We start from the raw sequence: 27,786 nt of genomic DNA on the forward strand, positions 1-27,786 counted from the left end.
ACCCATCTCCATCGCGGGGTGGCGTCGCGCAAGAAAAAAAAGTCGACCTTGGTATCAGACGTATCCCCCCCGCGTGACGTTTAACCCCCCCCCCCCCCCCCCCCTCCCTCCTCACCTGCCTGCTTTTCTCCATCGTAACGCGCCCGAGACCGGTCAAAGCTTGAACTCAAACGGCTCCAGGCCCCTGGCGCCGACGTCGACGCGGAACAGGGCGCCCCCGAGCTCCCTCTGCTCCTCGGTGCCCTCCGCCTCGCCGAGCTGGGCGGTCGTGATGAACAGCTCCGTCCCGACGAACTGCACGCACGTGGTGGCCAGCGTCGGGACGCGGACCTCACCGACGAGCTCGCCCGCGGGCGAGATCTTGAGGACGCGGCCCTCGTTGTAGACGGCGTGCCAGAGGTTGCCCTCGGCGTCGACGCGGAAGCCGTCGGGCTCGCCGGGGCCGTCGTGCGCGTAGAAGACGCGCTTGCCGGAGAGCGCGCCGTCCGCGGGGCTGTAGTCCCACGCGTACACCTTGCGGTCCGTCGAGTGCGTGAAGTACATGGTCCTGTTGTCCGGGGACCACCCGACGGAGTTGGGGATCAGGAGGTCCCTGACCACTTCTTCCTTGCCCGATGCGCCATCGAACCGGTGCAGGGCGCCTATGGTTCGCGGGAGTGCGTTAGCCTTTACCACAGGAGCCGGGGTGGTTTGTTAGTCCGGGGACGGGATGTGAGTGTGATGCGGTGAAGGGGTTGGGTTGGGTTGGCATGGCAACGAGCAATGATATCGTGAGTGAGGGGGGACAAGGGTTGTCGTTGACCGACAACCCCTCTCCCTCTCTCCCCCTCTCTCTTTCCCCGATCGAAAAAAAAAAAAAAACAACAAACAAGGGCACGAATCGTACCTTCAGCTTGGAAATCTCCCAGCCCGAAATCCGTCATGGTGCCGAGCCAGAACCGGCCGTGAGGGTCGACGGCGCCGTCGTTGGCCCTGAGCCTCTCGTTGTCCGTGTCATGCAGCTTGGAGACGTACTGGTACGTGCCCGACTGGACGTCGAGCACGGCGATGCCGTATTTGAGACCCACCAGGATCTTGTTCTTGGGGTCGACGCCGGCGATGCCGGCCGTCACCCCGACGGGTACGTCGAGCTGCACCGTCCGCAGCGATTCCGGGCCCTGGTCGAGGTTGACGAAGTGGATCTGCTTCTTCTTGATGTCGACGAAGCGGAGGACGTTGGCCGCCTTTTCGTAGTAGGGTCCCTCGCCCAGCCCGCAGTGCAGGTTGAGGTAGGGCTTCTCGGCCGTCCACGTCTGTAGGGGGGCCATGCTTGCGGGGGTTTCTCTCTCCTGTTTCGCGCGCGATTGGGTTTTTGGAAACGTTACGGGTCGCGAAGAGTGAGAGAGATGCCTCTCTCTTCTAGAGTTTTTGTATAGTTGGTGAGGAGGGGCGGTTACGCGATGAGGAGATGGCCAGAATTACCCGGGAAGCTTCTGCCACCTTGTGTCTCGTTCAGCAAATTAACCGAAGGAAACCCGGGAAACGTTTCTCGGCTCGGTGCGGTCAGTAGGCTGACTGGTCCGATTGAGAGGGGGGGGGGGGCAAGAGAAGAGAAGCTTTCTGGCAAACGTGGACGTCGGGACAGCATCCGTCAAGAAACACGTGGAGGGATGCGAGATATACATCCATCTGGCCTCTACTGTAGAAAGTCGGCGCTGGTTCGCGTGGAATCTCTCACCCGCTTGATGCGTTGTATGGCCGCAGAGTCGCTCCGAGACCCACGGAGCCTCCGCATTCGCATCCTAAACCGTCGAGCAACGTCCTCGGAACGCGGGCCGCTATGCCTTGATTCCGCGCGCCGGACACCGGTGTTTACATGAAGAGAACCAACGTGTGAGAGCATGCTCAGCTTGAGCTCCTTGTAGAAGAGTGATACCACAAGGAAAGAAGAAAAGAAAAAAGGATGCGGCAGGTCAATCGACAGCAGGCCAGATCCTGGTCAAACCCTCCCGAGACCTACTTGCGAAGCATACAGGCAACGACTCCACGGCGGTGCTGCTCTGTTTTGCTCTTGTTCCGCCCGGCTGGACATTGGTTGCTTGGCCTGCTGAGGAGATGGCCTGGAGTGTATGTTGGTTGACAGGACACAAACCCCTGTTGGAGGGGGGGGGGGGGGGAGAGGTCTGAAGCCACGGAATCGCAAACTCTCACACAACGCTAGCTGGAGGGGGTTGGGAGTGCGCAGCATTTGTGTGTAGGTACTGATTAATCCAGCGTCATCCCCGTTCGGGGGGTTCCGGGGAACGCTGATGCATGTTCCGGGACGGCGGCGTCGGACCCGATGACCGCCGTGAACATTTGTGTGTCATTTGAAGCCTGGTTCGCCGGCCATGCCAGCGGTTCTCCTGTGAACAGTCTCCCCCCAGGTTTGAGCAGCTCATTTCACGTGCCGAGGCGTCCCTGCGAGCAAAGCATTTCCCGTTGCCCCTGTGGAGAAGACGAAGGGGGGGGGGGGGGCGTGGAGGGGTCGTCTTGGACTTTCACCTCACTTCGGGTCTGTTGCGAGGACGGCCAATCTCGAAATAAGCGAGTGTCGGCTGGCGTAGACGAGTGTGCAAGATAAAAAAGGTATGTGTCTGCGTGTGTGAGTGTACTCCGTATGTCTGTGTCTCTGTGTGCATCCCTGTTGGATACGGATGCTACTAGGGGTTGAAGCGGCGAAAGGGTTCGTCTCCCAAACCGAGATGGTCTTGGTACGCTACTGTATTCACGACCAGGTGTGCATGGCCTAGTCCAGCCAGTTCCCCGGGGGGGCTGTGTAGCAGGCTCAGCTGCCGTCCTTCCTTGGAATGTTCCATCACCGGGGGATGGGGGGGGGGGGGGAAACCAGATATATGATCGCCCACAACCTTGGGCAGGTCACCTTGTTGCAAATTTCCCGAACGAGGAAGGGGGCGTAGATACAAGTGGTTCATGTAAGCCGGTTCGTTCGCCCATGAATCGTGTGGTCTGGGTATCGATGCGGGTCAGACGGGAAATGGTACAGCGACCATCTATCCGTACCGTAATTCCTGGGGTGAAGGGAGGGAGGGGCGGGTGGGATCGAATCGAACGAGTGGCGCGGTAAGGAACTGGAAGAGATTCTGGAAAAGGGCATAATACTGCTATTATGACTTACGTATGGGTATATACCTACCTACCTGCCTACCTGTACTATCTGTCGCTTACCGGGTCGTATTGGACGCAAGCTTCATCACCTTGTCTCCAGCTTCACCGGTGATGTTGGAATGCTAATAACAGGGCCGATGGAAGAAAGGGGTGGGGAGGCGCCTAACGTACGCGGATATCGTCATGACGCTCTCTGGGAAACACACTCACTCACTCAAAACTCACACGCATATCCGCACACCACACCGCCAACCGAGACTTGGCTTTGTCTTCTTTCCTCGCTCAAACCGGCTTGCTGCAGATGACCCGCACGGGTCACCCGCTGGTGGGCGTGCTGATCACCAGGCGCCTCCCGCCGCCCCAAGGACCGAGAGAAGTCTACCTAGTGAGTACCTAATGAGGGGAGGTAGGCCGGAGACGAGACGAGAGGAGACGGGAGGAGAGGAGAGATGGAGGGAGGGAAGGCTGGGCGCATGAACGGCGGCCCGTGTCAAGGCCGTTGTGAGGGGTGCAGCCGCAGATGCGTGCCATTCTCACATTGCGTATCCTCTAACTACTACTATTACTACGACAGGTATGTACGGATAGACTATACTCCATCCAATCCATACCAGTCGTCACCCTTCGTTCGTTCACACACTCACTATCCGTAGTGTAGTACCGATATCCCCCGCACTTCTCGTCCTCTCGGCGTAGCATCCGCCGCCCTTGCCCGGTCCAAGAGCCACTGCTCATTTGCCGTTTCGCGAGATTTGACACATCTCGTTTTCCTTTTCTTTCCTTTTCTTTCCCGGGGGGGGGGGGGCGCCGCCCGCGCGAATAGCGTGCAGAGATCGCCGGTGCGTGCAGGGGAAAGGCCGCGCTCAAATGGTCGACGCCCCAAGATTTCTTCTTCCTCGCGTGCCGCAAACTGGCAGGACGGCGCTAATTGCTGTGACTAGCGACGGCGGCTGCTGGCTGGTTATTGGATGCGTGCTTGACTGCCTAGTCGTAGTCGGGGGGGGGGGGGGGGGGGTGAGAGGCCGAATTGCTAGGGACGGGCCGGACAGCGAAGCAGAGGCAGGGGACAGGCCCGGTTGTCTCTCTGTGTGTGGCCGTCCGTGTGTACGAATGCGCACTATTTATTATGGATGGATACCGAATACGTGCTCACTTACGGATTACACTACCTACTTTATGGAGGCGTTTGGGCGACGGCTCCCGGAAGAGGAACAGAACGCCAAGCTACCTGAATCTGGCCGTAGACTAAAGAAGGGTGTGTGTCTCCGTCTCGACTCTCTTCACGGCAGAGAGAATACACGTGCCGCACCCCCCTGGCCCTTGCGAGGAATCGCGCAATGCAGCCTTCGGCTATGGCATGTCATGCATGCATTTGCCCGGGGACACAGAGCATGACATTATTCACGCCGTCCGTGGTCGGCCGTTATGGGGGTAGAGGGGAGGGGGGGGGGGCTCCGCGTGTTCAGGGCCACGCGCCGGGAACAGCTGATCGTCATCATAACAGCTCTTATCATTGCTGTTGCAGATGTCTCAGTTATCTCATTTCGATTGAAGTCTGCCTACCCTTGAGGGTGTGGGGTTCATCTCGCAACCTTTTGGTCCAATATCAGCGTGTAATTGACAATGGGGCTCCCACTCCCATTGCCCATCTGGCCCTCCCGGTCAACCCCCTGTCGCGTCTTGGGAGCTTATGGACGGCGCGAGACGTCGAGAAACCGCAAAAGCTTGGTCCCCTCGAGGCTGGCCGAGACCGGCCGTCACATAACGAATGGATGACTTTGCGGCTTCTTTGGGGGGTTTATGCTATACCATTAGCACTTCAGTACACGATTATGACGAGGTACTATGAGCTATAAGCTCCTCCCATGCCCTCTTACATCTGGCCCCCCTTAACCGATGAAGCTTGAATCGGTGTCAAGGGTGGTGATGTAAGATGCATCACTTATAGTGTGTAACAGCAGGCCCTCCCCGCTGTTGTCACTCTTGGGTTTTCCATGGCGCCGCAAGCTTTCTTGTAAGTCATTGGGGTAACCGGTGTAATCCAAAAGCTTACACCCCACGCGGTCAGCCGCCAATGTTACATTCGTTGCGTGGACGGGAGTGTTGCAACAAAGTGCGATGAGATGAGTGCGCCCGTTCATCTTGAATCCCAGGAGGCATGCTATGCTATCCTAGTCTCCCTATGGTGTTTGGCTTAGCCCTGCGGGCTCTCGGGGTCATCCTTGTAGGATCCGTTGCAGCGAGGCCTAGCAATGCGGAAGTTGACCAAACTTTTTGAGCCTCGGCCGGGTTCCTGCGGTTCGCCGCACACGCCGAAAGCGCCGTCTCGCTCCCACCATGTAACCAACTATTGCAGAGGCTGCCGCTACACCGCCGACGCGCGTTCAACGCATTACGCTTGATGTTTGAGTCCGGAGGTTCCGGAGCCTTGGTCGCTTCCCGCTCAGGACTCGGAACGATTTGGGGGCCCACGGTTCGGGGCACGGCGCATTCTGTAATCAGCCTAGAAGCAAGGTCCCTTGACGAGCGTAGTTTCGCCTGACAACACGGTCCAGCGCGTCTGTAACCCGGTAGCAGCCCAGTGATTGGCGGTGGATCGCGTGCCAGAAGCCAGGCCGCCCGACATGGCAGAACAAGAAGCCCCCCTGCTCAATGTCGTACGGTAGTGTTATGCCATCGGGGAAGAGCAAAAAAAGACCCGGGGGGGGGACTAGCAAGTAGATGGAATGATTAATGATGAGCGAATTCAGACCCCACACCCACTCCTTTGGAACGATTCATTCAGCGAAGCGAGTTGATTAGCCTGTCCGGTAATGAATGGCTACGAGCCGCCAGGACCAAATGTCAGGGACGATTCACGCGGATGCCGTCTCTTTTCGTCTGGAACGAAGCGGAAGTACCCCTGTACCGGCCCTGTCCTTGGAAACATGACCGTTTGTGACGAGCAGAGAGATGTGTCAGGGGGGCCGCGCATTTGGCCGCAGATGGCATTTCGTTGCTTCTTGGGCCTTGCATATAGCATACGGCTCATGCAGGCGGCATGGTGCATGTACAGCAAGGACACGTCCCGCCAGCGGTACTGTGCTGAGCTTACAGCACTGGGGATCGACCAGGGATCAGATCAAACAACATATCATGTATCATCTTGCAATGACGGTACGGGTACTCTTGTTGTAGTTTCGGCAACGCAGGGAGAGAGGCAGACAGGCAGGGCATGATATCGTAACGACCAGCGCCAGCCAACGCTGGACAGCAGGCAGAAACCACCGACAGTCGGCCGCGCCCGGTCTGTTTGTGAGACGTGTTGGAAGGCGTGCATTATCACACCAATCGTTTCTTATGACGGGTTTGCGAGCCTGGTGTTTGAGCAGTCGGCCAAGTGCCCGCAAACGGGAGTCCCGCGACCAGAGTGAAAAGAAGAAATGAAGAAGAAAAAGGGGTGTGAAGGGGGATAGAATGAGCTCTCCAAGAGGCGACGATAGACGACAATACGAAGAAGAAATGAGACGGCGCAAAAAGGCGTGGATGGCAGACCATTGAGGGTGGAGATGGTATGAATGGAGGGGGCCTTTGGAGTGAATCTCAATCTTTTCCAGGATGCCAATGTCCCTTTCCGCTGGCCCCATCCATGTCATCAATAGTGACCGTGTGACGGGCACCTGGAGCTGGAGCCAGCGGCCGCTAGGGGGGAGGGGGGAGGGCCTTGTTGCCATGGGTGGTGGGCGATTATTTCCAATCCGTAAGGTTGATGGGCAGGGAACATTACATCGGAATCGATAGTGATGTGGGGAAGGCGGTCGAGGCGTTGCAAAACGAAACAACGGGCGAGCGAACAAGCGTACCAGTACTCTGTGCGATGGATGGATGGATGGATGGATGGATGGATGGATGGTGAGAGAGATGCTGTGGTAGGTGTAACGTACACTAGTGGAAGAACGTCGATTGTCTACTCTTTGGGGCAAAGGTCATCTTCACCGGCCAGCTGCCAGGTGCTTTTGTTCCTAGCTGCCCAAGCAAGGCACGGCCAACGCACCCCACCCTGCCAGGGACTCTGGAGATCTCTGACGGTGGTTGATGAGGGAGGTTAGGCACACGGCGGCGATACGCTACCGGTGGGAACGCCTCCCGTCCACGGTGAGCTGGGATGTACGCAACATGTGGCGTGGCTATCCATCCCTTTTGCTGGTGGCCCACTGATGGGAGCGAACCCAGGCGTCTTCGCTGCCATGCCCCAACGAGGCTGCTTATCCGATGTCCGTCCAGAAGCAGCAGCAGCCGTGGTGGCTACGCGTGAAAGGCGTTCCAGGAGGTCGGGAACCAGGGCTTGCATGGCATGGCATGGCATGGCATGGCATGGCGTGGCGTGGCCTGGACGAGGATCTTGAGATGCAGCGGGCGGGATCAGAAGAAGGTGGTGAGTGGTGGCATGGGCATGGCCAGCCCGCCCGAGCAGACCAACCCACACTCGCTTCGATGTGATGCGTGCAATACGTTCCCGCGATGCGAATGTGGATACGGCATGCGTCTTGGTGTGGACCTCGACCGGACAGGCCACAGACCAAACCATCCATCTGTCCGTCTGCTGGCCCCGCGTCGTGGTGGTGGTGTGGTAATTAGGTAGTGATGACTTGGGGGGGGGGTTGAAGTTTTCGCACGTCGACTGACCGCCTTTGACGGTTGCTCTGTACATACCTGGTTTGGTATGTCTGTATCCGTAGGGCTACCATGTCATGTCGCGAGTGATGGCAGAGCACAACTCGCAGTCAGCCTCCTGCTGTCCCTGCGGGTTTGGGGGATTCCAGCGAGTTACGGCGGGAGCAGAAGAAGGCAAACATGTCAGCAAGGCGGGGTTTGTGCCCGTTAAGCGCCAACTGCACCGATGTGCTGTCAAGGAATCGGCGGTGCATGAGAGTCGTCACGGTCGTTCGTCGAGTCGACGTGCGTGGCACCAAACCTGGTACCCGAACTGCCTGCAAGGCGGGAGAGGGATGGATACGTGACTAGTCGGTTTCCAATGAGCGTGAGGTACACGTACATACCATGTACATTGGCGGACCACCCAGATCAAGATAGCCGCGGCCGACTGGAGCCAGTGTATCGTCTACCGTGATGTCGTAGCGTGCACATAGTGTACGGATGGATAGTGCTGTGTAAAGTTCGCTTGTCGCGGAAGAGATGGATGGATGAGACGTGATCGACTTTGGCGAGTCCCGGTCGTCTTCTCGAAAAGACGGTGACGGTGACGTTTGAGCAGGCCAGGGAAGTTTCCGCCTTCCCCGAGAGGAGACAGAGAAACGTTTGTTCATACCTAAGGTAGTGTACCTAGGTACTCCGTAGCTGGGATGACATGGGCTAAGATGGCAGGGATGCAGCTACTGCGTACGATGTAGTCTAGCGTAGGTGGTGGTGATTCTTGAACAAACCCCCAGCTGCTCGCTACTAGTCCAGTAGCCAGCGGTGGAGCAAGGAGACCAGCAGGGTGTCGTGGTACATATCCGTACAGAGGATACACTATGGGAAGGACTGAGACGACAAGAGGGAAGAGGTTCCGTCGAGAAGATGTCGAGGAAGCAAATAAGGTACCGAAATGGCCCAAAAGGGAGCAAGAGAGGGTACCTACAGTACAGTATGCAGTAGTGCAGGGTTGGTGATGTGTCAGGGACAGGGGATGAAGAGGTCGGCGGAGTGGGTGCGCCATGGGTGCCCAATATCCAGATGGACTGGGCCGTGTGTAGGTACCAATCGTAGGAGACGGCCGCGATGTGGTGCGGGTCTGTCTGTCTTTCTGCTTGCTTGCTTGCTTGCTTGTGCCGAGCTGTGCCGTGCTGAGCTGCGATGAGCTGTGCTGTGCTGAGCTGAGCTGTGCTGTGCTGTGCTGTGCTGTGCTATGCATCACATCGCATCGCATCGCGCAGTGTGCAGGATGGGGCTGGCTTGGGCCATCTTGCAACGGTGGTGGTGGTGGTGTTCGTTTGTTCCGAGTGAGAGTCAGCGAATCTTTGCTTTTGTTGGCGAAATGAGCATGGGATGCCGTTCCAAGACAAAGTAAGTAAGCCGCGTCAGGAGAATAGCCAAGCAACGACGTAGTTTGGCTTGGCCGTTGGAAGTGAGGCGTATGAGCTGAAGGTTCACGGCGTTGATCTTTAGGATGAAGGCGGAGAATCTCGGAGGGTTTGGTGTGAACCAGACAAATGACTAGTTGAGGACATGGCCCCTCCCCTCCCCGGTCCAATGGTGGTCGCAAGCCATGAGAGGAGGAAAGTTGAAGAAAGGGAAAGGGAAAGAGAGAGAGAGAGAGAGAGTGTGTGTGTGTGTGTGTGAGAGAGAGAGAGAGTGTGTGCGTGTGTGAGTGCGTGAGTGAGTGAGTGAGAGAGTATGAGATTGTGTGTGCGTGTGTGTAAGATGAAGGTGGACGGAGATGAGAGTACCTACACCCACCGAACCAACGGCCAACGGCATGACGCTCACTCGGCTGCCATTGCTGTCACCCTTCACCTCACTCAATCTCAGTCAGCCAGCGAGCCCTCGGATCCATCCTCCCATCCTTCTATCCATTTATCCTCGTCCGTTCACCTCCTTCCCGCCCCCAACCCCAAGTCGCTTTATCCTGGCGTTGCCCTACGACGTGATGCTTGCAAGTTCTGCCGGTGCGCCCCCCTCCCTCCCCCCCCCTCATCTTAGGAAATTCCGTCATCAAATAAACTTCCTTAACCCACGGCACTCCGTGCTACACTCCCTACCTCTCCCCGATTACAAAAAAAAAAAAGAAAGAAAAAAAGAGAAAAAAAGACGACAACTCCCAAGTCATCCACTCTCGACTTGAGACCGGATACGGGTGTGCGGAGAACGCCACGGCTGCCCAAGCTCTCGGAAGGGAAGGGTCCAAGAAGGTATAGCAGCAGCCAGTACGGATAGAAGACGAAGCCGTCACACTTTAATGCCACCAATGGCTTGAACCATTCATTGTTATCCAAGTATCCGTATATGTACACTAGACTCTGCTCAGACTCTGGTTCGGTTCCGGATGGGCACATTACCCCCACTCATTGCCCCTCAGACTCCGAGTGACACACAGGGCTGGCTGTTCAGCGAACTTTTTTATTTTTATTTTTTTGGCCGCCGCCGTTGTTAGTGATGGGGCAGAATCCCGCTTCGGAACAGGTGAGTGTGTGAATGAGTGAGTGAGTGCCTCGGGCTTCAAGGTGCTGGCAGATGGGCAAACATGTCTCGACGATGAGGTCAATAGATGGAACCGTAGCCCACCTCTGCTGAATGAGGACTGACTGAGCGAGAAAAGGGCAGCGACTTCACCTCTCTGCATCCTGTGAAAGGAAGGGGGAATAATGCAAAACTCCCCAACATCCAAATACCTGGCTGGCTGGGTTGGAACATTTCCTCCCCTGCTCGGTGAGTGTGGGTACCAGAAACAGAAACATGCCGACGGGTGCTGCGCTAGGTGAAGGTACTCTTCGGCGTCAGTTGCTGCATGTATCGTTGCGTCAAGTCCAGATGTCTCGAGTACGGATACTTCGGACAGCTTAGGGGGGGGGGGGGGTGTGATGAATGTATTGGCCACTCTCCCGGTTTGGTTTTCTCATCGACCTTGGCCATGATTTCTTCTGGGCCTGCTTAGCTCCAGTTCCTCGCTCTCGGGTGTCCTCATCTGCAATACAAACTATTATACAAACTACCCATAGATGATTTGCCCTAGTGTGCATGCAGGCCGTGTCAGGCAGGCATGTTTCCCGTCGCAAGCGCCGGCCGCCACCGCCGGCACTGTCAACGTCGAGCGACCTTTTGGCGTCTGAAACATCCGACTCAAGCACAACTTCACAACGTCTAGTCCAGCCAGCCGACTTCCGCAACGAGCCCGATGAGGAACTCGTCTTTGACAACACCATTCGCCCCGCCCCCGTTGCATGCCGCCGAGATGGGGCGGCGTCACTTACCAAAGTACCAAAGTCTCTCGCCCGTCCAACGAGACGGTTCCTGGCCCTTGTTCTTGACATCCGCCACTTTGGCTAGCTACCTTGACGAATGAATGCCTATCAAAGGCATGCATGATGCAACCGACGCCCTGTTGGCCGGCTCGTCTCGTAATGTATCTATGTACAGTATGTAGCCGACTTGTGCGAAGCCGCTGCTGAAGGTTTCCCACCCCGCCCGCCCCTGGCCTGACCACCCATGCGAACCAGGGCAGTCCAAACGCCGCCGTTGTTCGGACGGGAATTTGAATCGACATGGCCCTGCCGTTATGCTAGACATTGATGCCTCACCTCCCAGTTCTCGGTTCTCCGGCTTTCCGGTTCCGACTTTGTCTACTACTAACAGTGTAGGGGCTTGTCAATCGACATCCTCGAGGCTCAACCAAACCACCATGCCGATTTGTGCCGACACAACTAGCGTACCCAAGGTAGTCTGCATAACCACTCCAACAATCATGGAATTCTCAACCAGCTCGCATGGCGCCAGCCGGTCTTCTCTCAAAGCCAATGACCCGGCTGGGCTCATATGAAAGAGGACTGAATGCGGCCCGGGTGCCGCTATTGTCGTCGACCTTTTATGGATACAACACACGGTAAGATTGACCGCCGCCACCGAGGCCGGTGGATGTGCACAGTGGCGGCGGTCTGCCTATCCTTCACATAGTGTATCCGTACACATAACCTACAAGCAGTTTACAAAGTACAACACAAGGCCGCATTGAACCCGCAGCGGGCAGGCGGCTTTGGGACGAAAGAGAGAGAGTGGGCGCGCGGAAGGGAGAGAAGGGGAGAGAGAGAGAGAGAGAGAGAGAGGGACAGGGAAAAAAAAGTGTTTGACTGGGATCCGTGGTCCTGGACATTCGACGCTACTCGCCCACACCGCACCACACCACACCACGGATTACAGATATTGATGCAACACAGGCAGCTCTATACCTTGTCAGCTCGCCCACCCACCACCTCACCTTGGGTCTCCACGAACCACGCTAGCCGGCAAGTCGCCTAGTGCCCAGGCAGACTAGCTTCCATGAGCCTGGTCCCAGGACGTCGTCGTCTTCGGGGACGCACGCAGGGACCCCCGAATACCGGCCGGTTTAGATTTTCGTCCCTCTCATGCTCCACCGACCGAGATGACAGGGAAATGTCCAGCAGCATCCCGCGGCTCTCTCCCTCCTCCTCCCCCTCCTTACCTCACTCAGTCGCTCTCCCAAAGCCAGTGTCGGTCTGAATAGCGGTGTTGAAAGGCGAGCGCCCCCCCCCCCCCCCCGATTCCTGCATTATGCATAAAGACCCCTTCCTGGGACCCAAGAGCAATGCCTCGGTCTCCATTTAGGCATATCTGACTGTTGCTGACAACAACCGGCCCAGTGAGTGATTCCTCATACACCTCGCACACCCCACATGCGAACCCATCTGGTGCTGCGAGACGAGACGGTGAGGCACGCACGCAATGAGCTTCGTGGAGTGCCTGATGTGCCATCATCCCTGCCGGCAACGGAAACTCCCTAACGAACGAAATAACGGTTGCGGAGCGCGTCGTCATCTCGCGGTAGTGTATCCGTACCGTACCTGTCTATCTGTCTGTCTGTTTGTCTTCGTGACAGACCACATCCGTAACGTCTCGGCCGAGCAGACTTTGCTGGTGAGTTTTGTTTATTTGTTCCCGCCCTCCCCGAACGGTGCGATGGACGGATGGACGGATGGACGGAGGAGTTGTGCAGATTGTCCCTCCCTCCCTCCAGTGGCTACGAAGCATCGCCGGCCAACTGCTGCTCGTCATCACTGGGAGGAGGGCCGAGGCGTCACGAGCAAGCACCATCCCGGTGCGCTCACTGCTTGTTCCGAGATGGCTCGCGCCAGACGAGGAGCTTCTTGGCTCTGTACGGCAAAGCATGGCTAACCCTCCCTCTTGGGGTAAAAGGGTATTCCTGGGCGCCATGTCACAAGAAGCAAGGAATAATAATGATGATAATAATAATAATAAAAATAAAAATAAATAAAAGGCAAACTTCCCAAGCTCAAGGTCCCAGTCAAAGCAAGACGAGACAGACGGACAGACGGCGGGCGAGAGAGAGAGAGAGAGAGAGAGAGAGGGCTCCTGGTACGTAGCGTGGTGGTGTCAGCAGGGATCTTGTACCGTGACTTGTCTCTGGACCCGAATGAGAAGCACTGGTCGACTAAGCCCTGTCATTGTCTGAGCACCTTATGGCGCCGAGGCTGGGGATACCCCCCTGGTGTTTCCCTTGTTGTTCCCACGTAACCCCGGCCAGCCAAACTTCCACCACAACAACCCAACAGCTTCAACCTACCTTACCTACTACCTTTACCTACCTACTTACGGTATGTGCCCATATGGACCATATCCATGTCGCCGTTCATCCTCCTCTGGCTCCTCCCCATTCTCCTCCACCTCCACCACACCCCCATGCATCTTAAGCTCGTCGGCTCCCCGGCCAGTTGCCGGGGTTCGATAAGAACGCTATGCCGCCATGGAACAACTACGCTAGGGCAACTTTGAGTGAGGAAGGAAGAAAGAAAGAAAGAAAGAAAGAAAGGAACCAAAGTAAGAAAAATCAAATAGACCTGGTTCCTCCCCGACCTTGTCTGATCTGATAGCCTCTGTCGTGTGATGAAGAACCGTTACATTCGAGCGTACTAAGCCTACGAGCGAGCATCCTCATCATCAGTCACTTTCCACTTAACCTACCTACTCAACCGCTCCGTCCCATTTCTTGGTTAACCATACCTACCCTGCCAAGGTTTTGCGAACACTCGCGGAGAGTGACAGAGAGAGGAGACCACCACCACCTCCACCACACCTCCTCCACCACCACAGCCAGGGTTCGTTCACTACTTCAATAACAGAACCCGACGACTTATCTCGCCTCGGCGTTACCTGGTCCTCGCTCTACGACTAAACATCTCAAACATCTCAAACACGCCGCCCGCTGACGACCTGTTTCGATCCAACGCCTTTCCGAACCATACCAAACCCAACTTTGACGCGGAATCCATTTCAAGCCCGGCACGTCTTCCCTGGCGGCTGTCTCTGGTGAGTAGATCCGCTCCTCTGCCATTCATTGCCCGGGAATCGGTTCGAGGGCCTTGAGTGGCCCGTTCTGCCTGCACTTATTCCACACACCCTGCCACCCGCATCTAACCCCGATTAGCACAGCCAACCTCCGTCAACTCTTTTACCTTCCACACACAGTCTTCCCGTGGCCATCCAAGAACTTCCCTCCTTCTCTCTCTCTCTCTCTCTCCCTGCAACGACCTATCGTCACCGTCCCCCATCTGGCATCATCGACATCCGGGACGTCGTCTTGCCTCCATCGACACAAAAGACGTCAGCCTCACTCACCCTCTGGGGCGGTTTCCGAGCCCTTCCATTCCACCTTGCCAGCCTGTCCAAGTCGACTCCGTCCAGCTCTGGGACCTTCACGACTCCCACCAAAGCGGCTCCTCTTGTGGCCGTCGGCGAAGCTTTGAGCCTGAATTCCTGACCCCCGTCTTCACGTCTATAGCTCGGGACTGTTGGCTTCGACCCAGTTAGTCCCACCTAAGCCGACAACCTGGCGGTCTCAGCAGGTGTCCGGTTTTCTGGACAAAACCCTCAGCGCGGCCGTGAGGCTAGAGAGGGTGACAACGCACAGACGAGCTTCCTGACTACACCCCGACAGTCTGGGCCCGACAGCGCGCAAGCATCCGAGCAACCGGCCCCGGTCCCAAATCCGGACTTCCGTTCGGCTTCAAGTGCTGGCCAGGACGGCCAATGCCCGGGCCCTCAAGGCCGGGAGAGTGTAGGGGACCAGGTCTCGATGTCACAGAGGGGACCTGCATCTCACACTACTACTACCACCACCACCACCACCACGCAAGCACAAACGCAGTCACCGCCTCGAGCCCCCTTCACCTCTCAGCAGAATCCTCAAGCTCAAGGTAGCCCGGGGTCTCAAGATGTTGCCACCACTCCGTCCGTAGCTGGCGAGAGGCACCCTTTTGCCCCGCGGTCGTTGGGCATCAGGGGATTGATCAATGAAGCACAATCGGAAGGCTCCGCCGGCGAGATGTCACAGCCCCGAGTGGTTGACCCCCAAACCTCGCCCTACGGTATGCCCCCGAGGCAGTACAGCACGCCTGGCGACCGCCAGTACACGTACCATAGCCACGGGCCTTTGGGATCCCAGCCCGGCACACCGGCCGGCCACCCGATAACAACGCCTCTGGGCCACACGCCGTCAGAGCACAACTCACCCAAGAGCGGCTTCCCGTTCCCACCCATGGGTGCTCCGAGGCAGATACCCAGCCCCAGGGAGACCCGAGCCGCGAGCATGAGCCAGGCGGCCATGAGGGCCCCGGAGCCACACCAAACCCATTTCATGCCTCCGCGGGCAAAGCGGCCCTATCCGGGCGACGACGGTCCCTCGGAACCATACCGCACAGCGCCCGGCCACCCGTTCTCCGGTCCGGCGGCACCTTCATCGGCGGGGATCGCATCGCTGACGACGCCGTCACGGTCCATGTCCCAGCCCATGATTGGGCACATGCCGCCCGGAAGCGCCGAACGACACCAACTGCCCCCCATGACGCGAGATGCCCACGGCAGGGGACCCGAGTACCAAGGCCAGCCGATGTTGCCGCCCAGCCAGGGCTTCCCTCCGCCCCAGTCGCCAGGCATTCCCGTCTGGTCCACGCCCGGCGCCGGGACGTCCCTATACCAAAGCCTGCGGTCCGACGTGACCAAGGCGGAAGGCGGGATGGTGGTCAGACTTCCGGGAGAGGAGGGCGGCATTCTCATACCCGTGGACGTTCACCAGGCCTCGAAACAGGCCGACGAGAAGCGGCAACGGAACGCCGGGGCCTCGGCGCGGTTCAGGCAGCGGAAGAAGGAGAGGGACCAGGAGCAGATTGCCAACCTGCAGAAGCTGGAGCAGAGGAGCCGCGATCTGGAGGCCAAACTCCGGGACATGACCCAGGAGAGGGACTTTTACAGGGACGAGCGGAACCGGCTGCGCGACGTGGTGCTGCGGACGCCGCTCAGCGACATGGCAAACGGGCCCCCGAGCCCGACGTCCTCGAGGAGCGGGGGATCGATGGCGGAGACGAGCCCGCTGACGCAGGCTCCCATGCTGCCCCATCAACTCCAGCAGCAGCAGCAGCAGCAGCACGGGTACGCGTCGAGCGAGGCGTCGTCCGTGGAACGGCCGGCGCGGCGGCGACGCACCGAATCGGCACAAACCCCCGAGTTTTCGATGCCGTCGTACGGCACTCCCGTCCCCCAGACCGGCAACCTGCCGCCCCTGCAGGCCCCCGCGTACGGGATGATGCCGCAGCGACCTCCGTCGACGACGCCGGGCGGGGAGAGGCTGCCACCCCTCCGGGTGATGGAGGGTTCCTATCCCGGATCGGACGTAGGGCCGAACGTCACCGCCGGGGGTGGCGCTCCCATGTACCCCAGCTACGCGCGTGTCCCCCACGAGACGGGGTTCGCGAGCAGGACCGCAGGTCCGCCGGGTCATCACGGCCACCACGGCCACGACGGCGGGCCGCGGTAAAAATATAACAAAAAACGCAAAGACGGGAAAGCAACAGGCACGACAGAAAAGGTGTTCATTGTTCAGGAGGGAGGGGAAGGGGGTTTGCTTGGTGGGACTCGGCTGCGCGTTTCTTTTTGGAATATTGAAATTCTTTTTTTTTATTACTCTTTACATCGACACTCGCTACCAAGCTTATACCCACTTCGTTTCGCCGTTCGAACTCGATCGCAGATATATATCACATACAAGATTATAATAGCAGCAAGACGGGAAGGGGGAGGGAAACAAACAAGGGGGGAGGGTTGAAGCGGATTTTCCGAAAATGGGACTTTGGGGTTTTGGCTACTTCAAAGAATCGCATAGTTGGGCGACCGACGCACCATGGTTCTTCTGTTTTTTTTATTGTTTTTTTTTGTGCCCTTGTCATATCATGGGAGTTTATCATAGGAGTTGGCTGCATGGGCACAGATGGGGGGGAAGCCTGCAAAGAAAGAGTAAACAGTAACAACAGAAAAGGGATGGAAGGGGGAGGGGGGCAGCCGTCTGGCCTGGAACCTCTCCCCATCTCCCCCCTTCCCGGACTGAGTCCGACCAAATCAACTTTTCCACAGCGTTGGATTTAATATCTCGACCAGTCTTTCTATTGTTGTTGTTGTTGTACCTTTTTGTTTTCACCCTCTTCGGGTTCTAGATAGGACCGTGTGTGTGTGTGTGTGTTTTGTCAACAGTCAGTTTTTCACTTCGATCAGTGCCTCCCTTCGAAGCAGCAGCCATCGGAGAACGGCCAAAGTAGAGACAAGATGGCAGGCTACGCGCTCGGATTAGTTTGGTCTGCAGACAGTTACTTGACAGACGTGCGTTGGGCGCGAAAAGCAAACGACAAATAGCGGGCTCGGGGCGCAACTTTGACTAGGCCTCTTAGGGGGAGGGGGGTCGGCGATGACGAGCCCATGGCGTGGGGGGTTGGAAGTGACAAGTGAGGCGGAGAGGGGCGTGTTGATACGAGTCCCCGGTCCGTCAATAAGTGTGTAGGTAAACGATCGCCAGCCAATGCCGGGGCGACGAGGATGTGTCTCGTCTTCCGCGGGATGGTGCCGGAGCAAGTCAGCCTATGTCACAAATGCAAGTCATTCATCCCATCCATTCATCATCGTCGGTCGTCGCCGTCGTTGTCCCGGGGGGTTGCCATGATCGGCTGCAGCGGCGAGGACCGGTGGCTGCTGTACCACCGAAAAAAGTGGCACACTGCCACGCTGCCGCTGGCAAGTTTCTAATAGTATAATGCGAGTGGGAAAGTGTCGGCAACGTGTCTCATGCTTTGACTGAGTCCCTGGGTTGTGAGTGCAGTTTGCGAGCTGGCAGAGCGTCGGCCACGTCACGCACGCACACGCGCTCGCCAGCACTTTTCTTGGGGCGGAAAGGACACAGTCCCGCGCTAGCCGATGAGAGAGATTCCAGACTCCCCGCCTCCTCGTAGGTAGGTACCTACACGTAGGTAGTATTTAGTGCCCCAGGCCAGGTAGGGGAGAGGGGGAGGAGCGCGTACAAGTTGCATCCATTTCTTATTTGGCAAGTCATACTGTGGCCTGAAGCAAGCAGTGTGTGCGTGATGTGTGCGCGTGTGTGTTTCCCGTCGGGCGCCCACGGCAAAATGCTAAATGATGTCTGGACAATGGAGGATGGTGGTGTGTCTCGGGCGGCATTGGTGCGCCCGGGCAGTGAAGAGCTTATTGCCCAACGGACGGGACAATCCGTCTCACCGTGTTGTGGTTCATGATGTTGGTGGTTTGTGTCTGAAGATAGTTCAGGGTCTGACAAAAAGAGACGGAAGTGGCGCTTAGGAGAAAATGGAGGGAAGGAGAGGAACGGTAGACGGTAGACGGGAGACGGGAAACGGCAGGTGGGGCGTGCGGCTGGGTGATCTCCCACTTTTATGTACATAATACTTGTATGGATGCCCCCTTCCCCCCTTAAGCTGGATAGTGGATAGGTACAGCAGTGGGAGGTGGGGATGGAGCAGTTGAATTTGACATTTTGGAATTTGATGCTTCGAGTTGGACGGTTGGCGTCCAAGCTGCAAGATGATGCATGTCCCGATCCATATCCACAGCTTGCAGCTTACCTTAGGCTCTCTCTGCCCGTTCCGTGTTTGAGACGCAGGCCGATCGGAGTGGCCCGCTGAATTCGGGAGGAGGTGATGTATGTCTCTAGCCGTTGGGTCAACGGAATGCTTCGAGCAGACAGACGGTGGCATTGATTCGCAAATCGATTGGGTTTGTGTTTGTGTGGTTTCTCCTCTTTGCTACTATTTCTGGGCACTTGATTCTCTGGTAGAAGAGGGGAGGGAGGGTCTTTGGCTCGCCGCAGTGGAGGCCGATATTGTCAGATATGACGGCTGAGCCAATAGACGGACAAAACGACAACAGCAAGACACGCCCGTTTGTAGTGTAGTCCGGATGATAACCTCATCATCACTCACGGCCGCTTGACTTGGCGCCGTCTCTTCTTGGTATAGTAATTATTTTTCAGTCATGTTTTATACCCAGGTAGGGTGGGAAAAGGGGTGTGGGGGGTTAGCACGCACCCCTTTGACAACTTCAACAACCCACACCCACCAGACCAGCCAGCGAACCGACCGTGTCGATAAGCTCTGGGGCTGCCTAGCTCTAGGGCTGCCTTGAGGTCTGGCTGCTCATACACTAGACTATCCACGAACTTCCTGAGCGAGCATCACTACCTAGGTACTTGGGTTATCGACGCAGCTTCTGCAACAACGGCGAATCAGTAGGTCGACAAGCTGCTCCGCAGCCGCGGCGGAGGTGTACGCAGTAAGGGATACCAACAGAAGCCAGGGGGGTTGGAAACATACACTAGAAAGAAAAGAGGGGCCGCCGTTGCCAGATAGGGAGGGAGGTACGATCGGGATCTGGGCCCAATCTAATATACCCCGCACCGCACCACGGGTCTTGCTTGCCCGAATCGGTTCCTTGCGGCACTTGCAGACGACCTCACGTCATAACTGCCTAGTCCCCCTCTCGTTCTTCGTGTCCTTGTGAACCATGTCCATCTCTGCCCGCCCTGTTGCATCCGACCTGGCCCGCCGCCACCTGAGCCTGGTCCTGGGCCTGCGTGTTGTGGCCGGGGTGACCCGACCATACTGCCGGACGACGCCGCCGAGGGTCCTCATCCCGTCCTCGGCCAATCGCGCTTTCGCAACGTCGCCCCGTCGCCGGACCACCAACACCACCACCACCGTCACCACCGAGCTGACGGCCCCGAACGGCAGGACATGGACGCAGCCCATCGGCCTCTTCATCAACAATGACTTTGTCCAGAGTTCCAACGCCCAGACCCTCCTAACCAGCAACCCATTGTGAGTGAGACTGCCGCCTGATCTCTTCCTCGTGCAAGACTGTCTGCTTACCCGACGTAGCACCGAAGAGGATATTTGCTCCGTCTATGCCGCCACGCCTGACGATGTCGACAGTGCCGTCGCTGCTGCGCGGGCCGCTTTCAACCACGCCTCGTGGAGGCGCCTCTCCGGCACTGACCGCGGGTACATGATGATGAAGCTTGCCGACCTTGTCGACGCCAACCTCGAGACTCTGGCCACCATTGAGACCCTCGACAACGGCAAGCCCTACTCCGTGTCTCGTGATTACGACGTCCCGCATTTTTCAGAGGTCATCCGCTACTATGCCGGCTATGCCGACAAGATTCACGGCCAGACCATGGACGTCGGCCCGGACAAGCTGGCGTACACCATCAAGGAGCCGCTCGGGGTGTGTGGCCAGATCATTCCCTGGAACTACCCTTTGTGCATGAGCGCGTGGAAGTTGGGGCCCGCGCTGAGTTGTGGTAACACCATTGTATTGAAGCTGGCCGAGCAGACGCCTCTCTCCATGTTGTACGTGGCCCAGCTGATCAAAGAGGCCGGCTTTCCTCCGGGCGTGGTCAACATTATCAACGGGTACGGCCGAGAAGCTGGCGCTACCCTTGCTAGCCACACGGGCGTCGACAAAGTCGCCTTCACCGGCAGTACGGCCACGAGTAGGGACATCATGAGGCTCGCCGCCGGTACTCTGAAGAACGTCACCCTCGAGACCGGTGGCAAATCGCCCCTGATCGTCTTCGACGACGCCGACCTCGACCAGGCTGCCAAGTGGTCTCACGAGGGTATCATGAGCAACCAGGGGCAAGTTTGCACGGCGACCTCGCGCATTCTGGTCCACGAAGCCGTCTACGAGTCCTTCATCGCAAAGTTCGCCGCCACCGTCCGCCATATCTCTGTCGTCGGCGACCCTTTTGATGAGGCCACCTACCAAGGCCCGCAGATCACACGCGCGCAGTACGATCGCGTCCTGGCCTTTGTCCAGTCAGCCAAGGATGAGGGGGCAACGATCGCTCTGGGCGGCGCCCCGGCCCCGCAGCCTTCCGGCAAAGGCTTCTTCGTGCAGCCGACTGTCTTTACGGATGTGACAACGTCGATGCGCGTCTATCGCGACGAGATCTTTGGGCCGTGCGCCGCCGTCGTGAAGTTCCGGACCGAGGAGGAGGCGCTGGAAATGGCCAACGACTCGGTGTACGGGCTGGGCGCCGCCGTGTTTACCAAGGACCTGGCGAGGGCGCACCGCGTTGCGAGAGAGGTCGAGGCCGGCATGGTTTGGGTAAACAGCAGCAACGATTCGGACTTTAGGGTGCCGTTTGGAGGGGTGAAGCAGAGTGGCATCGGGAGAGAACTGGGAGAGGCCGGGCTGTTGGGGTACTGTAACGTGAAAGCGGTGCATGTCAACTTGACGAGCGGGTAGCTCCTTCACCCTTTGCTCGGTAATTACTTGCACTTGATATCAAGCGCCGACGTCCCGTAGGCGGCGGAGCTCAACTCAAGCCTGATAGTCGTGACTACTGCGGTTCAAGTCTCCCTCTCGAAACCCAACTGCATCTCAGCCGTCCTTTATAAACAAAACTTTCGTACCTACATATTCCTCTGGTCTTTCGTTGCCTCCCATAACATCGTCCCTCACTCACTTCACCTCCGCAACCACTTCTTCATTCACACTTGGACGGACCTGAGAACCCAGTGGTTTTACGTTTCTCAATTGAACCTCAATAGCAGGAGCTTTCCGAGCGTTCCTTCCGCTCGATAGCCTCGTCGCCAGGCCACGCAAGATCGACCCTTGAATCCCTCGCCTCATCTTCTCGCCAACATCAAGCCATCAACACCCAACTATCAAAAATCACACTCTGGAATCTTCAGCGGCAAATCAGGCTCCGCCGAGATGGAGAACACCACGGCTGCCGTCGTAACGCCCCCTAGCACCACATCTCCCGCCCCCGAGTCCCACACCGTCAGGCCTGCGGCTCTCCGCGCCTACAAGCAGCGGCTCATCGAGCGCATTCCCGCCCCCGTCTCGGACGACTACCGCAGGATGCTCGTCGACACCATCGAGGCGCAGGTCGATATGCCGAGCCTCGACTGCGGGCTCCGCTGGGCCGTTGAGGCCGCCTACCACAACGGCATCGAGCCCCCGTCCCACGAAGTCGTCGCCCTTTGCCTGTGCTTCGGCTCGGGTGCTCTCGAGGGCGACGTCCTCCGCGTCCAGCGCAGCTTCTACGCCCGGCAGCCGGGTCTCGCCTACCACATCCGGGACTGGTCCCTACGGGGCCTCGCCGACAAGCACAGCACCAAGGTCTGCGCCGGCGACATCGACGCCCCCCCGACCACCGCCCCCGCTCGACGAAAAAAGCGTCCGGCCTCCGCCTTCGAAGACCTCTCCCCGCCCCCGAACGCCTGTCGCTCCGAGCCCCCTGTACACCCGTTCACAGTATACCACGAGAGCGATTATACCCCGCGCCTCAACTCCCTCGTCAAGAGCCATCAGGCCGAGCCCAAGAAGCCCGCAACCCTCGGGGGCCCCGCGGTTCCCCAGGCTATCCTGGACCGCCTGCCCCCGTCCTTCATGGACCCCAGAATCGGCGGTTTCGCGCAGCTCAAGCAGCTGCGGAGCCCCGGCACCGACACGATCCAGGACACGATCCCCCTCTCGGGCCGTATGGGAGGCCCCGTGGTCTCCGCTTCCCTCTTCGGCGGCCCCCGTAGCACTGTGGGGCCCGTTCCTGTCGGCCTGGGATCACGCCTCTTCGGCGGCGACCCGGCGACCCGAGACACTAAGGAGGCGGCGGCAGCGGCCATCGCCGCCGAAACCGCCACTGCAAGCCCCAACGCCAGCGACACGCCCGACGCCGCCGCCGCCGCCGCCGCCGAGACGCGCCTGGCCTCCCTCGCCGCGCAGATCACCGGGCACCGCCAGCGGGCCCGCGACAAACTCCAACACGCCGCCACCCTGCGCGAGGAGCACGCCAGAGCGGCCGAGCGGCAGCCGCTCGAGGTCGGCGCCCGCCCGGCGGACATCGTCACCCGCGTCAACGAGGACCACGGGCTCGCGAGCCGCTGCCTCCGGCACCAGGAGGAGGCCGTCGCCGCCGTCGCCGAGGCGGACCGCCTCGAGGGCGAGCGCGCCGAGGAGGTCTTCCGGCGCATCGAACGGCGCCTCGACCGCATCCACGCCGTCGTCGTCGGCACGGCCGACGCCTTGGCGGCCGAGCGGGCGGCGTGCGCGTCCTTTATGGCGCAGCAGGTCGATAGGATGGAGGCCTTGAAGGTTCGGAGGGAGAGGCGAGCGGGGGGAGAGCCAGGGTTAGATGGAAGGGGATGGGGATAAGATGGCTAGCTCTCTCGGAGACGATTTGGCATATCTATATCATCCAGAAACCTACCTGAAAAGAAAAGCAAAAAGTATATAAAAAAAAAAGAGAAGAAGTCATAGATTGATGATGATGGTGATTTGCGCCAACCTGGTGGTAGATTGCATCGCTCTTCTTCATACATGGGCTCTGCCCCTCCGCTGGAAGAGAGTCACGAACAAAAGGCCAGCCCACAGTCATGAAAGTCGAAGAAAAAAAAACAATTTTGCGGCTGATGATGCCAGTCGAATAGCTAAGCTGCTCCCTCCACGTCCGCGAGTTCGATGTAGACTATGGATTGATTAATAGCCTATCAAGGTCTTTGGCTCACCCGACAAGAACAAGCCAGCCAACTCCATAAAAAACAAGTGAGAAGACCACTAAAATAAAGATCATAAGACATAAAGATGGCAGGATGTTGTTTGCGAATCGAAATTTGTACTGTTGTGTTTGCCACGGCTCCCCGTCAACCCACAGCTCGCCTATGTGCTGCTTTTTTTTTGGCGGCATACCACCATAACGCGCTGCCCTGATCTGGCTGATGTCGCATGGCGGCGGGGTATCATGCCGGGTAGGGGGGCGAGCATAACACGAAGATCAGGGCAGAGTTTCGTCGTCCTACTGCTCGCAGACTAGCGGCACCGCAGAAGTTGTCGCAGTGGGCGGACCGGCAACAGCAGTCGACACTAACCAGGAACATTGGTGAGTTTACATCTCTGAAAGGGAAAAGACGGGTCAGCAAACAGAGGAAAAGAGAAGGGTGCAAGGGGAGCCGCTCTCGAACAGCATCACCCTCAATGGAGTACTCACAACAGGTACCGAAGCCAGACTGACAACCAGCACCGCAGAAATCAGTGGTGCTACCGCAGTAACCGTACTGGGAGCAGCAGTTGCCGAACTCCGAGCCGGTACAGATGGCATTGCCGGCTGAGGCACCGCAGGATCCGTCGAGCGACACCTTGGTGTTGCCGCCGACGTTGGTGCAAGTGCCGTAAGCAGACTGGCATCCGTTGCCACAATGTGCAGAGGAGGAACCGCACCATCCGTACGAGGAGCAGCAATTGCCAAAAGCAGAGCCGGAACACTGTTTTCCGTTGGCAGCTCCACAAGCGCCGTCCGTAGAGACGGGAAGAGTGGAAGATGGAGGCGCAGCAGAGGCGGAAGTAGACTGCGTGCTAGTGCCGGAGGAGGCAGCAGCAGCACTAGGAGGGGAAGAAGTTCCTGAAGAGCTCGTGTCAGACGACAACGACGACGAAGCCGACAAAGCAGACTGCGTGGCAGGGCTGGGGGAGGCAGCAGCACTGGGAGAGGAAGAAGTTCTCGAAGCCGACGAGGCCGGCGAAGGAGAGCGTGTGTAGGAGCTTGACCGAGTGGTCGAGCCGTTGGACTGAGCGCTGACGCTGTTGCGCGAGCTGGTCCTGCTGCTGGACGAACTGGTCCTGCCGCCAGCGCTGGTGGTCCGCGAGGCAGAAGGGGATGAAGTAATGCTGCTGCTTCTGCTGCTGCTGCTGCCACGGCCAGATGATGAAGAGGAGGAGGTCCTACCTGTGCTCGCCCCGATCGACGAAGACTGACCCCCACATGTGCCGTACTTGGACTGGCAGCCTGTACCGCAGTAGGCGGAAGTGCTGCCGCACCATCCGTTCACAGAACAACAGTTGCCAAAGGAGGAGCCCTGGCAGGTCTTTCCGGCGGCGGCACCACAAGTGGCATCAAGCGATACGGGCAGAGCGGTGGAGGTTGGCGCGGCGGAGTTTGACGCGGCGGAGGGGGCCTTGGAGGTGGAGGCGGCCTTGGAGGTGGAGGCGGCCTTGGAGGTGGCCGGGCTCGTACTGGTGCAGGCCTTGGGGCTGACGGCACTGATCTTGAAGTTGTATGCGGGAACGTTGCCGCGGTACCAGTTGGCCGGGGGGTCGCCCAGGCACTCGCCGACAGTCACGGCCCTCCAGCCGTTGGCGACAATGGAGTCGAGCATATGGTTGGTGAAGGTGGTAGCAACCTGCTCGTGGATGTCGTGCTCAATGTGCAGGTAACTGGCGTTGCAAGACGATCGCGCAGTCATGGCCGCATCCCAGATGCCTACACTGACTTGGATTTGACTGGGATCGGTGTGGAGATAGCCCTCGGTGTCGAGGTCGAAATAGGTGATGTGGTAGCCAAGGTCCACCATCAGCTTCTGGCAATCAGTTCCGCAAATGGAGTAGGGCGGACGCATATAGGTAGGGTAGAAGCCAAGAATGTCCTTCAAGGCAATCTCGTTATAGATCATCTGGTTCTTACGCTGCGTTGCCGTCATCTGGTCGAGGTTCTCGTGCGACCAAGTGTGGCTAGCAACTTGATGGCCCTCGGCAACCATGCGCTAGAATAGTTAGGCCCGTGTCCTGGTGAACGCATTGAGGCGGGAGAGCTAACCTTGATGAGATCGCGGTACTTCACATTGATCTGACCCTTGCCGATGTTGTTGCCGGTGATGAAGAAGGTGGCGACGGCGCCATGAGCTTTGAATGCGTCTAACATGGCTGCGGTATAGATGTAAGGACCATCATCATATGTGACGGCAATATCGCCGTCCTTTTCACAAGAATAGATGCCCACGCCACCGTAAGGAACGTTGCCCTTCCGAGTTCTCGTGTCCTTGGATGTATCGGAGCCGCTGGGCTTCTGGTTGCCATCACAGGCTGGACCGTAGTTGATCTGACAGTCAGGCGAACTGCAGTAGTCTGGCCCCTGTCCGCACCACCTGCGCGGTATTAGTCGATTGCCCCCGGCGAGGAGAAAAAGATGAAGCCACGTACCCTTCAGCCGAACAGCAGAATCCGTTTGCACACCTTCCAAAGTTTCCTCCACACTGATCGTTGTCTCCAACTGGGACGGTGGTAGAGACCTGACGGGAATCCAAATGGTTCCTGGGGTGGTTTTGAGGCTTGTTAGCCACGGAGGGGGGGTTCCAAGGCTCAAATGCCGCGCGCCTCTGCCTCAACTCTTGCTTGTCCCTCAGACGCGGCAACACTATGTTGGGGTGCGGCACGTTTCCGTGAGCATGAGCTGCCTCTAGCCCTGCAACGACGGCGAGCAGCACCGGGGACCAACGCATCGTGATGGTGTTGGAGATGTGCAGTCTCAGTCGATTAGGTGGAGGTAGCTCCGGCCGGAAGAGGGTTCCAAAGAAAGGCTGTGCAACGACTCAGCAGACCAAGAATATAACGACGGACGGGGCTTCTTTTTTTATGGTCTTAAAAATCGCACTGATGAAAAAACAAAACCCCGAATTGGAGTTTCTCCATGGTGCGAACTGCCATGTTATATACGTAGTAATGGCGACGGCTGTATTGATGTCGGCCACGAGGCCGGTCTCCTAGACGAAGATGGGCGACGGTAGACAAGAGCCATACCCGCTAGCCTCAGTCGGGAGGACCGAGCTGTTCAACACAAGAAAATAGGAGGATCAGGAGCTTACCTTGCGTAGGGTGCCCGGGGTCACGTAGCGAGGGTAGCGCCGATGCTTCAAGCTGATGCGGTCTAAATTGGCCTGCGTAGAGCGAGGCCATCATCAGATGGGCATGACATGAGGGTCTTGGCCCTGTCTGCCCCTGGATATCGCCAAGAAGGAGCCATCGGACCGGAGATGGGACGGCAGGCCTGGAAATGATACAAAAAACCGACCATGGAGAGGGTGTGGAGTAACGAAGGGCACAAAGGGCCGGCAACGGGGAGAAACATGTAAACACGAGAGATGATCAATGGCCAAGGCGGGCTAGGCAGCAAGCCATGGTGAGTTACGACGGTGAAGGACCGTTCGCCAAGATGGGACGGGAGAGACTAGTCAGGAGGGACACACTGACGAGTCCCGAGAGGCTCGAGTGATGGAAGAGACCAGGCCAAGACGCATCTTTCGACGCCGCTCGTTCGACGCCGCTTCGCGTAAATCAAGAAGAAGACTGCAGTCTGCAGCGGACGATGTAAGACAGAGGCGGGCCGGTGCCAGCAACGCTGCTGAAGGGCGTTTACCGCAGCGTTGTTTGATTTAGGTACCGGAAGTTATCATTCTGAGGGGAGAAGGGTCGGGATCGGTAGGTGCCCCAAGGTACTCCGTAGCAAGTACGGATACTGTATTGTGTATGCATGTATGGGCCCGTGTGATTGATGTCGAAGGTACGGGTACCTGGGTAGGCGGAGAGAATAAATAGAATTAGGACGCAGATGGTTGGCACGCCAGTCAACCCCAACACGTCCCCCCCCCGTTCCCGACCGTGGTCCTGGGTCCATCCAGTACGGTAGCCTGTAGGCAATACCTAGGTGCTATATCCGTACCGGTAGGTACACTAGGTAATCATTGCTATTGCTCGCGTGGAAGTGGGGGGGACCGCCCCCCC

The 27,786-nt window shown here is 58.0% G+C and overlaps 6 protein-coding genes across 6 annotated transcripts; 4 read left to right on the forward strand and 2 right to left on the reverse strand.

Moving 5' to 3' along the window:
• Positions 1-153: 153 nt before the first annotated feature.
• On the reverse strand, positions 154-1,307 carry GLRG_02203 (SMP-30/Gluconolaconase/LRE-like region; the record flags this gene model as incomplete). Its single annotated transcript, XM_008092861.1, has 2 exons — positions 154-641; positions 887-1,307. The coding sequence occupies 2 exons, from the start codon at positions 1,305-1,307 to the stop codon at positions 154-156; spliced, it is 909 nt and encodes a 302-aa protein (XP_008091052.1).
• A 9,556-nt stretch (positions 1,308-10,863) lies between these two features.
• GLRG_02204 (uncharacterized protein) lies at positions 10,864-11,172 on the forward strand (the record flags this gene model as incomplete). The annotated part of the gene is made up of 1 exon (XM_008092862.1): positions 10,864-11,172. One exon carries the CDS (start codon positions 10,864-10,866, stop codon positions 11,170-11,172), a length of 309 nt encoding a protein of 102 aa, XP_008091053.1.
• A 3,778-nt stretch (positions 11,173-14,950) lies between these two features.
• On the forward strand, positions 14,951-16,687 carry GLRG_02205 (uncharacterized protein; the record flags this gene model as incomplete). Its single annotated transcript, XM_008092863.1, has 1 exon — positions 14,951-16,687. The coding sequence occupies one exon, from the start codon at positions 14,951-14,953 to the stop codon at positions 16,685-16,687; it is 1,737 nt and encodes a 578-aa protein (XP_008091054.1).
• A 3,041-nt stretch (positions 16,688-19,728) lies between these two features.
• GLRG_02206 (aldehyde dehydrogenase) lies at positions 19,729-21,477 on the forward strand (the record flags this gene model as incomplete). Its single annotated transcript, XM_008092864.1, has 2 exons — positions 19,729-20,042; positions 20,103-21,477. 2 exons carry the CDS (start codon positions 19,729-19,731, stop codon positions 21,475-21,477), a joined length of 1,689 nt encoding a protein of 562 aa, XP_008091055.1.
• Positions 21,478-21,948: 471 nt separating this feature from the next.
• On the forward strand, positions 21,949-23,391 carry GLRG_02207 (uncharacterized protein; the record flags this gene model as incomplete). Its single annotated transcript, XM_008092865.1, has 1 exon — positions 21,949-23,391. One exon carries the CDS (start codon positions 21,949-21,951, stop codon positions 23,389-23,391), a length of 1,443 nt encoding a protein of 480 aa, XP_008091056.1.
• A 640-nt stretch (positions 23,392-24,031) lies between these two features.
• On the reverse strand, positions 24,032-26,507 carry GLRG_02208 (chitin recognition protein; the record flags this gene model as incomplete). Its single annotated transcript, XM_008092866.1, has 4 exons — positions 24,032-24,099; positions 24,224-25,772; positions 25,826-26,153; positions 26,209-26,507. The coding sequence occupies 4 exons, from the start codon at positions 26,505-26,507 to the stop codon at positions 24,032-24,034; spliced, it is 2,244 nt and encodes a 747-aa protein (XP_008091057.1).
• Positions 26,508-27,786: the final 1,279 nt, after the last annotated feature.

The sequence above is a fragment of the Colletotrichum graminicola genome (genome assembly GCF_000149035.1).
Source record: "Colletotrichum graminicola M1.001 genomic scaffold supercont1.6, whole genome shotgun sequence".
Lineage (NCBI taxonomy): Eukaryota > Fungi > Ascomycota > Sordariomycetes > Glomerellales > Glomerellaceae > Colletotrichum > Colletotrichum graminicola.